Raw genomic sequence first — 15856 nt, 5'->3', positions numbered from 1 at the left:
AATATACATTTAATAACACCCGTCGACAAATATCTATGATAGATTATGTTATAACCAACGGAGATATACATCCATCGAAAATAATCGACGTAAGATGCCTCAACTCAGCAGATGTAGGTAGCGACCATAGCCTAGTATTATGTAAATAAAGAATCATCCTGAAATACTTCCCACCCAAGAGAGCGGCGCCAACACAAACAAAATCAAAGTCGAAGAACTAAATACGGAATCCACGGAATACTTATACAGGAAAAGAATATTAGAAAAGATCGCTGGGAATGAAATATTAGAAAACGATAACATCGAGGAAAGCTGGGAAAAACTCATAAATAACATAATTAACGCAGCAACAGAATGACTTGGAGAGAGTAAGTAAGTAAAGAGTAAGTACAGGGGACCAGATCTGACCAAACAACTAATAAAACTAATCCAAAAAATAATAGAACAAAACAGAATTCCCCAAGAATGAAGATCAAGCATCCTAATACCTCTCTGTTCAGTTTACTAGTTCTCGCCCAAAAATGCTACGACCAACAGAAAGATATATTTATATGCTTTATAGACTTCGAAAAAGCATTTGATAGAGTAAGACACGACCTACTATTAGAACGTTTGCAAGAAGTCGGTTTGGATGGAAAAGACATCAAATTCTTAAAAAACTTGTACTGGAACCAAAACGCCAGAGTTAGGATCGAAGGTTCCACATCCGCAGAAGTAGAAATTAGGAGGGGAGTTAGACAAGGATGTGTTCTGTCGCCTCTGCTGTTTAATCTTTACTCCGAGTTTCTATTTAAAGAAGCATTGGAGGATTCCAAAGATGGAGTCAAGGTAAATGGCGTAAATATCAACAGTATCAGATACGCCGATGATACAGTGTTAATTGCGGATTCCGACGTAGGTCTACAACGACTCATCGACAAGACCAACTCGACCTGTGAGCAATTTGGTATGAAAATAAATATTAAAAAAACCAAAGTGATGTCAATCCGAAAAAACCAAAACGTACCTCAACCTTGCACAATAAATGGGCACATTTTAGAACAGGTCAATAGATTTAAGTACCTTGGTTGTTGGATCGATAGCAGCCTAAATCCTGATCTAGAAATAAGATCGAGAATAGAACAGGCCAGAAAATCTTTCGAAAAAATAAAAAAACTGCTTTGTGATTCTCGAATAAAACTCGAAATTCGACGACGTTTATCAAAATGCTACGTCTGGTCGACTCTTCTATATGCAGTTGAAACGTGGACCCTAAAAACATCAACCGTAAATAAATTGGAGGCCTTTGAAATGTGGATCTACCGGAGAATGCTCAAAATTTCATGGACATCGCATACCTCAAACGAAGAAGTGCTGCATAGAATAGGCAAGGAAAGAGAACTTTTTAACACAGGAAAAGTTAGAAAAACATCATACCTAGGCCACATACTGAGAAATAATAAGTACCGTTCGCGTCATAAAAAACTGGTACAACTCTTATAACCAAAAACCGTGTTTTTTAAGTTGTGTACGTTGGTCTTGTCACATGTGTCATTCTAATTTCTAGGGCACTGTTGCCAGTTCAACGAAAATATTATATAAAACCAGCTAAAAGCAGGGCTGTGCGACGGACCGCCAGTTTTGAGTATACTAAAAACTAAAACATTATCGAACATTCTCTATCAGTCTGTCACATTTATGTAAACATGCATCCTAAAAAATTCTCCTATTTCTATTATAATTTTTCATAATCTCAATTAAGTACCCACACATTGATTTGTGTTTTATTATAATTTATGAAAATATTTCAATTCAAAAATAATGATAGATAATCAATCTAGACATAACTTTAAATTATTATAATAAAACATTACAGTGAGATATTAGATTGTAACTGTCACGTTTTGAAAAGCGTTTTTTCGTCCCAGATATTTTATAGTTTATAATCTACGTAGGATAAAGTATAATGTTAGTTTTTCACATTTATTGTTCTTGTAATAAATAATAATTTAATTTTGGTAGTGTGCCTGTTACTTAACTTATTGACACAAAATACAACTCGTGTTCGGTAGGTAATTGAAGTATAAAATTACAGTATATGCATTCCAATGTTCCCTGTGCCAATACCCTAGGTTTAAAGATCCTTCTTTTGGTTATTAGCTCAACCCTATCTCTGGTTATTAAATTTATTAGATACGGTTTTTTGTTGTTAATGATAAAAATAATACCTATCTAAAAACTTTGTACATTTTTGAACGTTATTTTTATTTAGATTTTGTGCAATCTCGTTATCTGTAATGGCAACAACGAATTGATTCACGGACCATTGTGTCCAGTCTGAACACAGGTTTACATTGGGAAAAAAAAGTGTACCAGTTTTATATGACGGGAAGTGTACCAATATGCCCAACTTATAGTGAAAGGAAAAATCGAGGGAAAGAGAGGCCTAGGAAGGAAAAGACTATCGTGGCTCAGAAACATCCGACAATGGACAGGGCTAAATTTTGAACAGCTAATAAGAACAGCTGAAGATAGAGAAGATTTTAAAATTGTAGTAGCCAACCTCCATTGAGGAGAGGGCACTTTAAGAAGAAGAATACCTCTCTTCAAAAAGGGGGACAAATCGGACCGAAAAATTACAGAGGAATTAATTTATTAAACACAACACTAAAATTAACAACCAAAGTGATAACAAATAAACTGAATGAAATTATAACACTAGCAGAAGAACAACAAGGTTTTAGGTCGGAAAGATCATGCACCGACGCTATATTTATTATGAGGCAAGTGCAAGAGAAATCATTAGAATATAACTAACCGGCATATCTATGTTTCGTGGATCTTAAGAAGGCATTTGATGCAAGGTGCAGAACATCAAGAACTGGATAAGAAATAGGAGAGTGGAATGGAACGATCATATAATCCGAATGACAACAAATAGAGTAAAAGATGAAAGAAGACCACAAAAACGATAGAACGACAATTTACTGGAGGCACATGTCTATATAAAACAGAGTCATGTCTATATAAAAAGAAAAAGAAGTATTCACATTTCCTCTTTTTGTCTTGTAAAATCACCTTCACCTTGACGTATTCTGTTTAATGCATCTGTGTTATTTTGAGCCTTCGACGATAACACCATTTCAAACGCTTCTATCTTGTTCGTCATATTAACTTTCATGAATGCTACTCCGCATGGATGATCAGTTTTGTCTCCTTCAGCCTCTATTTCTCTTTTCTTGACGCTTCAAATATCTAGTTTCGTATTACTGTATACTAGTCATTTTCCTGAGCGGCATTGGTGGTTATTTTTAACAATTTTTATGTGGTTTCACTTTTTTTTCTTAGTTCTTCAGTCCTGTGTTTTTGCTTTCATATTTATTTTCCAAACATTTTTTTTTAGTTCCTTGGGTCTGTATAATTTCTTCCTTGATTATTTTTTCCATTCTTTTGAGAGTTGTATTGTTGAATAAATTATATTTACTTCATTATATTTATTGAACGTAAACATGTTGGTTTCAATTTTTATGACGAAGTATATGTAACAAATATGCAAATCTTGGAAATTTCTATGAAGTGTTTTATTATTTTTTAATAAACTACAATCATTGATAGTAAATCCCATAATAAGAATTGTATTAAAACACAAATATCTAATTAATATTTTATTATTCAAACATAAACAACAAGCTGTTTTTATAAATTTTTTCTCAGAAATTATGATATGTTCAATGAGATGTACATAAATAATAAACATATATAAAAAAACATACATAAAAAACCGTATAACTTGTTTAAGAAAGAGACTATGACTATTTGAACAAAATAAATAAATTATTAATGGTTATTCAAACTTACAAATAATTCATCAAAGCAAGTAATTAGAAAGCACAAATTAATTACCACATTAGACATCAAGTAAAATAGCAGCAAAGAAGATTTTGGAAACCCAGTCAATAAGGTATCTCTTAAAGATATTAAAAATGCAATGTTTTATTTTAATAAACCTGCCTCAATTAAAAATACACTTTTTTAACTGAAAATTGAATGACAATATAAAAACAATAGAAAGTTTTCAGTTAAGAAGGCATTATTTCTGACATTTGGGAGATCTAAAAGGATATATTTGGGGTAAGACCTTTAATATATTTTATCTCTGTATGTTCATTTCTGAGTAGAGTTGATGAAGGACTACCAATTTTTCCAGGAAGTCAAATAAGTTTCCAAAATCTAATACTAGCTAAATTTAGAAAATAGAGGACTAGGAAAAAAAAGGGGACTATAATAACTAAAAAAAGTTTTTTTTAGTTATTATAGTCCTTTATAAGCAATATGTTTTCGTAGAGGTTTTGGGGTTGTTTTTCAATTATTAACAATTTACTGAGAAAAATGTAATTTTTTAGACTTTTTGCTTCCAATAAAAATATTTGAGGTAAAATTACAAAACTTTATCTTTTAAGACATAAAAAAGCTTTAAAATGGCGGTTGCTAAAATTTGTAAAATTAATTTTTTGCTTCAAAATTGCAAAATAAGGCAAAATTGTTCATTGTTTATAAATATTGTAAAAAATCAACCTAGATATTTATTATTGCGCTACAACCTGTACTTGAGTATTATGGTCCTTAACAAACACGATCGATTCATTAATTAGTTTAAAAGTTATTCTATTTGTTTATCCCAAATACCTTTTTTGCAATAACATAAGTAAAAAAAATAATGAAGATAAGGTAATGCTACGCATACCAACTGAAAGTTTAAGACTTAAACTAGCATGTAAAGGCCAATATAAATAAAAAAATTATTTTTTTTTTTAAACTCGTATTTGTAAAATTAGTAAAAAAAAAGAAAGTTATTCTAGAACGATTAGATAAAAAGTAGGAATTATTTTATTAATTCCCAGCTAATTAGTAGTAACTAAAAAAGTAATTAGTTTTATTTTAAAGATAAATGCTTCAAAAGTTTTTATACAGTAGAAGATTAATTAGAATAGAATAAAAAATTATCAAAAAAATTACACCGGATGATACAATGGATATTTCAGAAAGCCATAAATGGAGAACAGCTCCCAAAGGAATGGACGGAGGCATATACGATATCTATATTTAAGAAAGGAGATAGAAAACGATGCGAAAACTACAGAGGAATAAGCGTAATATCATCAATAGGAAGATTATATGCGAAGATACTGCGAGAAAAGATAGAGCAAGCGATAAAAGGCAAAATCGGGGAGGATCAGGCAGGTTTCACGGCAAGAAGATCATGCATAGACCACATATACACACCGGAACAACTGTTGGAAAAGAAAAAAGCAAAAAAAAAGATATATACATTTGACATTTGTGGACCTGAGAAAGGCGTATGACTCTGTACCAAGGTCAGAACTATGGGAGGCAATGTACAAATTAGAAATAGAAACGGAACTCATAGAAGCTACAAAAGGTCTGTATAAAGAAAATAAAGTGTCCATTAAAATGGAAACAAGAATCATAGGAGACATCACCACAACAAAAGGGCTCCCACAGGGTTGTTCTACATCTCCAATCCTATTCAAAATATACTTAGAGAAAGCCTTGACTACATGGAAAAGAAAATACGAAGGCATGGGAGTATCGGTACGGAACGAATACCTATATACGTTAAGCTTTGCAGACGATCAAGTAGTGATTGCACAAGACCAAGACGACCTCAGCTACATGAGGAAGAAACTACAAGAAGAATATACCAAGGTTGGCCTAGATATTAACCTAGTGAAAACGGAGTACATATCTACAAGTGAAGAAGACATAGAAGGTCTACAGATTGATGACAACGTAACAATCAAAGGAAAGGATAAATTCAGATACTTGGGGTTTATAATCACGAAAAAGGCAACAACAGAGGAAGAAATTACATAAAGATTAGGATAAACAAGAATAGCAATCCGACAACTTAACTCAGTATGGTGGGATAGACACCTAAATATGAAGACAAAAACACAGATTTATAAAACATTAGTGCGAAGTATTATGACATATGGGGTTGAAAATTGGATCATAAACAAGAAAAACAGCAGTAAGATAGTAGCAACAGAGATGGAATGCCTGCGAAGATGCTGCAGAGTAACAAGAATGGATAGGAGAAGTAATGACGAAATAAAGCAAAGAACATCAATAGAAACAGACATACTAACATATGTAGAACAAGAAAGACTAAAGTGGTATGGACATGTAAGAAGAACTAGCGACAGCAGATGGATAAAGAGAATAACCGAATGGAGCCCCATAGGAAGGAGGAAAAAAGGACGACCCCGAAAATCCTGGAGGAACGAAGTAGACGACGCCATGAGTAAGAGAGGCCTAAACGATGGAGAATGGGACAACAGTGAGAGATGGAAACGGTTGAGCGAGGGAAGGCAGTGAATACTGTAGAATCCCTGAATATATATATATATATATATATATATATATATATATATATATATAAAATTATAATTTTTGCGAAAAATATATTTTTTAACTGTTTAAACAAATTACATTGTTTGTTTATTAATAATATTATTAAGACATTGCATATTTGTGATGTACGCAAAAAGTATATATGGATTAAAAAAAGATCAATATCCATCAACTAGAACTGATAGAGATAAAGAAACTTCCAGTATTTTGAAGTTCATTAACATTTTTGAACGCTTGAATTTTTAGTTCCCCTTAACAGGTCCGACTAATCTTCATTTCAGCCTCATTTTTAACATTTACAGACAGTTCTGAATAGTTCTAGAATAACTTTGTTTTTTATTTAAATTCGTGTAAAACTATCGGCTTTTTAAACATTATAAAATATTTCGTCTTCGAATAAAAGTTATTCTAATTGTTTACACGTTAAAAATAAGAGTAATTTTGCAAAACGATTTTTGGTTATAAAAATGATTTTTTTTAACTTTTTTGATACATATTGACAGTTTAGCTCTCAAACTTTCATTTGGTATGCCTATATTTACCGCATCTTTATTTTATCAAATAAATGTAAGTACGTCACTTCTCGCACTTTTTTCTTTTTGCCAAATTTCTGATTGAGAAATTTGAACTCTTTTGACTTTAATTAATAAAGGTAACTTCAGTTTCCTGTTCTGAGATTTAGTTTTATGAATAAATTTTTAAAAATTAAGAAATACTCAAATGGATGAAATACAAAAAGGAAGAAAAAACAAATTAAAAAATAGTAAGAATCAGGACGGCAGCTATTTATACAAGAAAGAGAAATATATGGATAGAGCAATAAGCAAACGAAATAGAAGGGTCAAGAAAGGGTAATCATTTTAAAGATTCTATAAAAAAATATGAACCGGATATAACAATGGGTAGAGATGAATGGAGAAGGAGAGAGGATATACCGGAACCTTTTACGCAAGCCTAAATAAAGAGAGGCAAAGACAAACAATTAGGAAGAAAGACACAAAGCAAAGGAGAGTAAGGAGAGGAAGAAATAGAGTGCCCAAAGTGACAAAACAATATAAAAAGAACAATAAATGACAAATATGGATCTATGTACAGAAAAAAGACAAAGAAAGAAAAATTACTAGGGGACTACCAAAATGGATTTAGACCAAGAAGGCCGACAATAAATGCTATACATACTTTGGTTTAGAAAAACCGTGGGAATATAACACAGAAATCCATGTATTAATTGATTTTAAAAGCGCCTTCGACACGATAAAGATGATGAATGCACTAAAATAATTCGATAAAAAAGCAATTTATTAAGGAACTGTTTGTAAGAGGAATATCCATCATCAGAAGACTGGCAAACGAGATGATCAAAAAAGTTATGAGATGGACTCCAGTCCAACGAAGAAGCCAAAGAGGACCGAGAACAAGATGGTGGGATGACATGAAATAGGACAGAAATGGGAAGTTATAGACAGATAAAGAAATCTGCCGGGAAACACAATAAATGTTTCCAAAACAAAGTGATAATTCATCTCATTATAGGATAGTGAAATGATTAAGGAAAAATGAAGAATCAATTCACCATGGAGAGTGGAAAGAAACTTACGTTGACCATAAAAACATATCAGTGGAAAGAACAACTTAAGTCTAATAAAGAGATAAGGAAAATACAAAAATTTCTGACATTCATAGAAAACGAAATACAAAGTGTACTATCACAACTGTTATCAGGGTTTCCTTCCTAATTTTTATCTACCTGAGATTAGGACTACTAGTAAATGACTGATGAAAATTATCAACGACCACATAGTTGCTTGAAATCGTATCGACTGTCCATCTATGCGATAACTTTTAAAGGAATATTAATAGAATCTTGAAAATTGGTAAATTTAAAGGATAAGGAAGAACTCTATTAAATTTGAAGTAAATGAATCACCAAAGTTAAGTATAATTCAGGATAGAGGACTTAGGACTCCTGAAACGTACAGTCTGTCCCAAACCCTTCTTTCAGTGCGTCACTAATTTTGACGTCATATAGGATTTTAAGAATGTCGAGAATTATTGCATGACATTTTAGTTAAATTTGACAGTTGCAGGATGGTAATCTGTCTTTTTCTAATTGAAAATAATTTAATAACTTTAATATTAGTCTCTGTTCTTTCTCAATATATCTCGGTATTAAAATTTCACTAACATGGAATGACAATTATCATTTTATCAGTTGAAATTGTGAAAGTACTATCACGATCTAGACAATCTGCGTCAAATAATATTTATGCGCATCATTGATTGGATATCTATTTAGCGTATTCTAAACTCCAACCAATTATACATCCGTAAGTAGAATTAGCTTTACGATAAATAATTTTCTAAGTTCTATGTATAATAATCACAGACTCACGTTTTTTTCTGTCACTTCTAGCTTAATGTGTTAGAGAGAATTCGATCAACTATGACGCACTGAAAGAAGGGTTTGGGATGAACTATATATAGTTCCTTAATTTGACATAAACATACGGTCTCTCAAATTTTGAATTCTGATCAAAGGGCGAGGTATTTACAAAGATGGACGTCTGATATGGTCGCATTGCAGCAGATGCAAAGATGTGTAAATTGCTAGTATTCTACAGATTAGAAATTGAAACATCAATAAACTTACTTTAACCTTTAATTGTGGCTTATTCCCATTTAAATAGATTAGAATAAGTTGGTTTGCTGTCATGTCCTTCGACATTCCGTTGTATCGTTTATTTCGTATGGGGAGATACTTGTTAAAAGTGGTTTTGCTGAGAAGAGGGCAGACATATCCTATATTACATACTGCCTATTGGATGGGTCTGTATAACCATGTAAAAAGGACAGGTTAGTGCTTGTATGCTGCACATATTCGCAATAACCAAAAGCTATTTGAAATTTTCTTATAAAAAAAGTTGCCGTCATAGAAATGCGTGGTAATATTACCAAAAACTTAAGTGCTCTGCATTATATTCGATTAACTGGTTCCCAGATTGCTCAGCTTGATCAAGGCACGAAAGATTGGATACCTGGGCCACATCCTGAGAGGGGGAAAATACGCAATCCCTCAACTAATTATCCAAGGAAAGATTGAGGGCAAGAGAGGAGTAGGTCGCAAACAAATGTCGTGGCTGCGAAATATAAAGAACTGGACAGGCGTAACTAACACTGGCGAACTTTTGCATGCCGCAAAAGACAGACGTCTGACCTTAAGATAATTCGCCAACGCACTATAGGTGCACGGCGCCATAAGAAGAAGAAGGTTCCCAGATACAAGATTCCTTTATGGGATAAGAAAATTGGACAAGGAGTATCCATTTGATCCAAAATTTGACTAACAGTAGGCTCTACAGTATATCTAAATATACAATTAGCGGTTATACACACAGAAAATCTATTTAGGTTTCATTATAGTTCTTGACAACGTGACAAAAATTTGAAAGCTTTAAAAAAGCAGTTTATACTCGTAAGTTTACCTTCCACAAGTTTCTCTATATGTCGAAATGTTGGATCCTTTAAAAAGGCTATAGATGTACAGTCAACTCCACTTTATCTGTAAGATTGATTGGCACGGTTAGGAAAAGAAACAAAAATTGCATTTTTACAGTTTTTGAAAGTAGTATGTCACTTGTTTTTGATTGTAAAACGTGTATTTATGCAGTTTACGCAGATTCAGTTTTTCATCGAGTAGCTCATTGTTCTGATCCTTTAGTTATTCTAGAAGCTTCGTGAGTCACTCGTCCTCCAAATCATTCTTCTTGCCAACTCTACATTACTTTCCTCTTAATTTTCTTAAGATGTCTTCATCCGTTAGATGCTAAAATTAGCGTTAAAGGCTAACTATTCTTGCATCCACATTCTCTCCGCGAGGAACTGAGTTCACTAAACTTGTAAGGTCAGGCATTTCATTGTCCTGTTCTCCAATTGCTCGTTCTTCACAATTTTCGATGTTTGGTAACAGTTTTCTCCATGACTTCACAATTGTTGAAGTCTTTACAGACTCTAACCCTGATGCTATTTCGAAAATACAGTCCAGAATAGCGTATGACTTCCAAAACTCTTTTTAAATCATATCATTCTTAAATTTTTGAGCGAAGTAACTTTTTTTTATATAGTAACACATGCGTTGCAGGATGTGAAGGAACGTTGTCAATTAACAATACAATTTTTTTGACTTCCCTTATACCTTTAGCTTCAAATCACTCTTGAAATATTTTTTATCCATCCCTCTCTTTTGGTTGAAGCAATCAACAGAAAGGTTTTCTGCTCTGGTACCATATATAAGATGTTTTTTTCCTTTCCAATCACCGTCAACTTCAGTTTGAAGCAGGACGTAGCGCTACTGCCAAACATAATCGTGATGTGTTCTCTACTGAATTTATGGCCCCCTGCTTTAACTTCACTTTTAAAAGATAGTATCCAAGTTGGAAGACATTTTGAATCAGAATGCAGAATCAACTCAACGAACTGCGAACAGTCACAACACAAGTATGTTAACAACCCCCCTTCCATCACTGCCTGGCAGTTATAGATAAGGTCTTTGTTTCACTACACAGCAGAGAAACAACTTAATCTAGCAAACAAATAATGAAATTAGTACTTTTCTGGTTGAAACTGGTTAAAAGTAGCAGAAATCGCATGCCAATCATGGATTCTCGGAAATACTCAATTCGATTATTAGCAGTGCGTAAGAAAATGTTTCTTTATTGGTAACTTTAAACTATAACAACGGAATGTTATATTTTTCCTTATATTATGAGATCTACTTTATCATCAAATACGTTTTCATTCAAATTAAAAATGGCTTCTACAGACTTGAACGGGATTGACTGTACGTATATATGATTTAGAGATTTTTTATGTAGACACTGCTTTCCATATTACCAACATTTTACCCTAAATGAGTACAAATGACGGAATGCATATAAAAGGTAAGTTCACGATGTATCAATATATTTATTACATTACGTGTTGGGAAATTGAAATAAAATGATACTGAAACTGTTCCGAAATCATTTTCTTGTGACAGGTCAATATGATCTACTATATTGAATGGAAATAGACCACAATTTTAATCAAAAATACATTATATTTGACGAAGTATATACTTGATCAAATTTAGACGTCAAATATAACATGTTATCAATTGAAGCTGAGATTTATACTTATTGAAATATAGTAGATGGTACCAAAACGAATGCAACTATTCATTTGAATAAATAAAAACTATCTTATGTGTTCTTTGTCCGTATCTAAATAGTTGAAAAAAATTTAAATTAAATTTTAGCGGCTTTCTAATTACTTTTTGAATAGGTCAAGCAATCAAAACTATGATATAATAACAATTAAAGACTTTATTTATAAATTCTTGAAAAAAGTAAAAAACTTATTGTTCTTTCATATTTACAAAATGTACAAGACTAATATATCAGTTCATTCAACAAATATCTACAAATAGTAGGTATGTCCATGGGACACGGTATCACAATTCAATAAATTAGACATCACGGATGTACTTACATCCAAATCAATAATTTAAAATTTGAACATTAACATTCAAGTGTTCCACACTCAAAAATATCACACTGGAATTGCTGAAGTTGCCTATTTAGAGGCATTAAGGATGGATGAATGCACATTTGTCGCCGTTTCGACAATAACCGTGATTTTGAATGTGTTTGCAGAGTCTTCCGCCTCTTCCTCCTCGTCGCCAATTATTGCCACGACCTCCGTTCATACTAACCCACCCGTCGTTATTACCTCCTCTACCACGACGAAAACTACCAGAACCTCTATTATTACTACGGTTATCTCTAAAGTTTTTGGGAGGAAATGAATTCATATTCTTAGCAGGTGGACCATTGGGATTTCCAAACAAAGGAGGATAATCAGGCTCTGGTCCCGGACCAGGTCCAAATCCGTCTACCATGGGACCAGGTTGGAACATATTTGGATTCATGGGGCCCATCATCATATCATTAGGTTGTAATAAATTGTGAGCGCCAATGCCTAGCATATTATTATTAGGCATCATATTATTAGGGATAAAATTATTTGGTATCTGTGGTCCCATAGGACCATTGGGAACTGAAAATCTAGGAGCCATGAAATTCTGAGGGTTCATATTATTAAACTGGGGATTGAATTGAGGCTGCATATTGGGATATACTATGGGCATCTGAGGTTCCGGTGAAGGAGGTAGACCTTTTGGTTCGGGCCAAGGGGTAGATTTTAGGTCTATTTCCTGGCCGTCGGGATCCTCGAGGGCTATGATTATTGGATCGACAATTTGGTGGTTTTCAGGAATGGGTTCTTCGGGGCTATCAGGAATTTTCCGTCTATCAAAGTATAAGGCTTGAAGGACACTTTTTTCGCGAGCAAACTGAATGTCTTTTTCCAAACTTTTACTACCGGGTGGAGCTAAAGGTTCGGGTAAATCGATTTCAAAGGGTATCCTCCACACTATTTGAACTGACATTAAATCTTCACCGCCAACTTTTCTGGAAAGTTGAAGAGCTTCTCTTTCGTTGGAGTATTCCATTTTTGCCATATCGTTGAAGGCTTTAGTCACGTTAACTCGTTCTGTTTCGTCCAACTCGAAATATCTGATTTCGACCAAGTCGGTGTCATTTTTCCAAGAAATTGTCTTTTTCGGACCCTTTCGTTTAGAGTATAATAACACTCCTTTTGGTACTCCCTCAGTTCTTATTCTTTTCAATTCTTCAGGATCGTCTTCGGTGGGTGTAACAGCTCTCGGAGATCGTACCTCATTTTCTTTATTTTCAGACTCTGAGGGAACTTCATCGTCATTTGAATTAGTTGTCTCTTCTTCTGGACTATTTTCTTTATTTTCTTCTGGAGTGGTTTCAATTTCCTCGGATAAAGTATCTTGATAGAAATTTATAGGAGCAATATTCTTCAGACCAAGGGCTGATTCTGCGGAAACTTCAGTTGTTTCAACAGGTGTCGCCGGCGGTGCAGCAGTTGTTGTAGTTAAGGGCTGCTCCTCTCGTGGGGATGTAGGCGACGTGGGCGTATCCTTTGAACTGCTCAATCTGCGTCTTCTCTTTTTCGGTTCTTTTTTCGACGTAGCAGCAGTAAGGGCGTCGTTGAAGAGATCGCTTTCCTGGAGCATTGCTGTAAAGAAAAAATTAGTTTAATAATCTGATACTAAATAAAATAAATACATATTGAAAAACATTTTTATTAAAGGCGAATAAGAACTTAATTATTTAGATAAAGGAAATGGCAGTTTTTATTGGAAAACCTGAAAATGAAATATAAAAAAATCATACAGTATACAGTTTTATATGTTTGTGCTTGTATTTTTCAATACATTCCCGTAAATTATTTTAAAAACTAATTGTGAAAACTTTTTCAATTGTTTCACTCTTAGTAAATTAGTATCCTTCACCTAGAATAAGACTTACCTAGTTATATGACCGATTAAAAAAAAATTAAATATTATTTAGAAATGAATAAACATTGAAAATTTGCATAATGTTACATAGAACTGAATATTTATTAAGTATAAAGTTCAAATACAAAGATTTATATATTATTGACCTAGAAATCACCAAACTACCTCAGTGTACATTAACTGAGAGGCGTTGGGCAAGAGGTTATTTCTAAACTTTATCTAAAGCTTTTGAAATGTTTAAAAACTAAACAAAGTCCTACAAATAGTCACATCAAAGTTTTATAACTTAAGAGCCAAAAATCATCTGCTTAGACTTCACAGAAAACTGTAAACTACATATAAAATCGACTGTTACTTGATGGAAAATGATGACCATAAAAAACAGTGTTTTCATGTTTAACTGTATTAATTTGTTAATATGTCACACTGTTTGAATTTATCAACAACTTCAAACTGAATTTGAAGTTCGGTTCGAAAAATCTAGTACACATTAAAAATCAGCTTTTGTTTAGTTTTCGACAAAAGTTTAGTTTTCTCGGTCACGCGTTCGAATCGATCGGCACTACAAGAAGAAAGAAGCGAACTTTCCTTTTAATCGCTCTTGTAAAAATAATACTGTTGTACAAAGTGTTTTTTCTCTTCTTCAAGGAACCTTTTTCTGTTTAAAACAATAAAAATGTTTTCTAATCTAATTTCATTCATTTTTCTTTTTACTTTTCTAATTTTCATTGAGTAAATATAATTAGATACATTGTTTAATGTTTTTGTTGTATTTAACACACATTTTATAAATTTAAACATCAAGTTCGTTTTTCATTTAGATGTAGATATTTTTCAATTTTTAATCGTCAAGAATATTTATTTATGAACTGGAAACCAGCCAAAATTTGGTATTATAAGGTTATTACATAATTTACCTGCGATTTACTGTGTCGCACTATTTCTATTTGATAAAAATACTAGTTAAAAAATTAACTCGCAAAAATCACACAACTTTGCACGTGATTGAGAAGACATTGAGCAAAAGTTAAAAATATTTTAATAATTACCGAAATGGTGGTAATAGTTAGTGAGGGACCAAGTTTAAGTTAATTTATACATATGTTATTAAGAAACTAATTGAATTTATAAATTCGTGTAGAAATTTCACATTCGTTACAAATAATTCCTTAATTTAATATTTCTAAATTTATTATCTTCTTAATGTACAACCCCATAACCAGTTTTTAGCATAGGATTCTCATATTATGCACATATCTGTGTTGTTTATTATCAACTGTACACTAATATACAGGACATAAGGTTTAACGTCTATTCCGAAAGACCAAGTGTACTAAAAGCGTTACGATTTCATGGACGTGAGTCTTATAATATTCCAAAAAATATATATATATATATATATATATATATATATATATATATATATATATATATATATATATATATATAATTTTGTCTGTTACTTAACGACATATTTCAAAATCTTTACGACTACCTTTTTTAAACACCCCTACGACTGATTTCGATATATGTACTATCGAAGGTATTAAGTTTTTTCGTGTGTTTAATATATTTAATAACAAAATTTAAATGGTCTTTCAATGATTAATTAATGTCCCATATATTTTCTTTTGCGTCCTCCAAAGATTCTGCTTCTTCCAATACACTGGCAACTATTTGTTCCTCAGTTAAAATCTGAACACCAGAATCTTCTCATCCCCTTCAAACCAAGACTCAACAGCATCATATCAAGCTGATTTCACTTCCTTTTTGCATAGTATCATGAAAATTTTCTGTTTCGCAAAGTGAAATTTGCCAAGAAAACAGCCACATGTATCAACTGGTTACAAGTCATGTCTTACACCGGCGCAGCAGTATCTTTTATAAGCGGCGGCTGTTATAATGAAGTAATTCGAAATCATTACTGCAGTAGCGTTTTTTAAATCAAACTCCTATATGACTAATGTTCAATGAAGAAAAATTTATGTTTCACTGGAAGTATGTGTATTCGTTTTG

The 15856-nt window shown here is 32.6% G+C and overlaps 1 protein-coding gene across 1 annotated transcript in view; it reads right to left on the bottom strand.

Moving 5' to 3' along the window:
• Window positions 1-11756: 11756 nt before the first annotated feature.
• Window positions 11757-15856, bottom strand: part of LOC140432829 (uncharacterized) — a 53316-nt gene continuing 49216 nt past the window's right edge. Inside the window, exon 5 of the mRNA XM_072520956.1 lies at window positions 11757-13557. Coding sequence (XP_072377057.1) covers window positions 12038-13557 — 1520 coding nt within the window. The 3' untranslated portion in view covers window positions 11757-12037. The remainder of the gene's footprint in view (window positions 13558-15856) is intronic.

The sequence above is a fragment of the Diabrotica undecimpunctata genome, chromosome 1 (assembly GCF_040954645.1).
Source record: "Diabrotica undecimpunctata isolate CICGRU chromosome 1, icDiaUnde3, whole genome shotgun sequence".
NCBI classification, from domain to species: Eukaryota; Metazoa; Arthropoda; class Insecta; order Coleoptera; family Chrysomelidae; genus Diabrotica; species Diabrotica undecimpunctata.
Note: the sequence above shows the minus strand (reverse complement) of the source record. Positions and strands in the feature narration are given on the sequence as shown.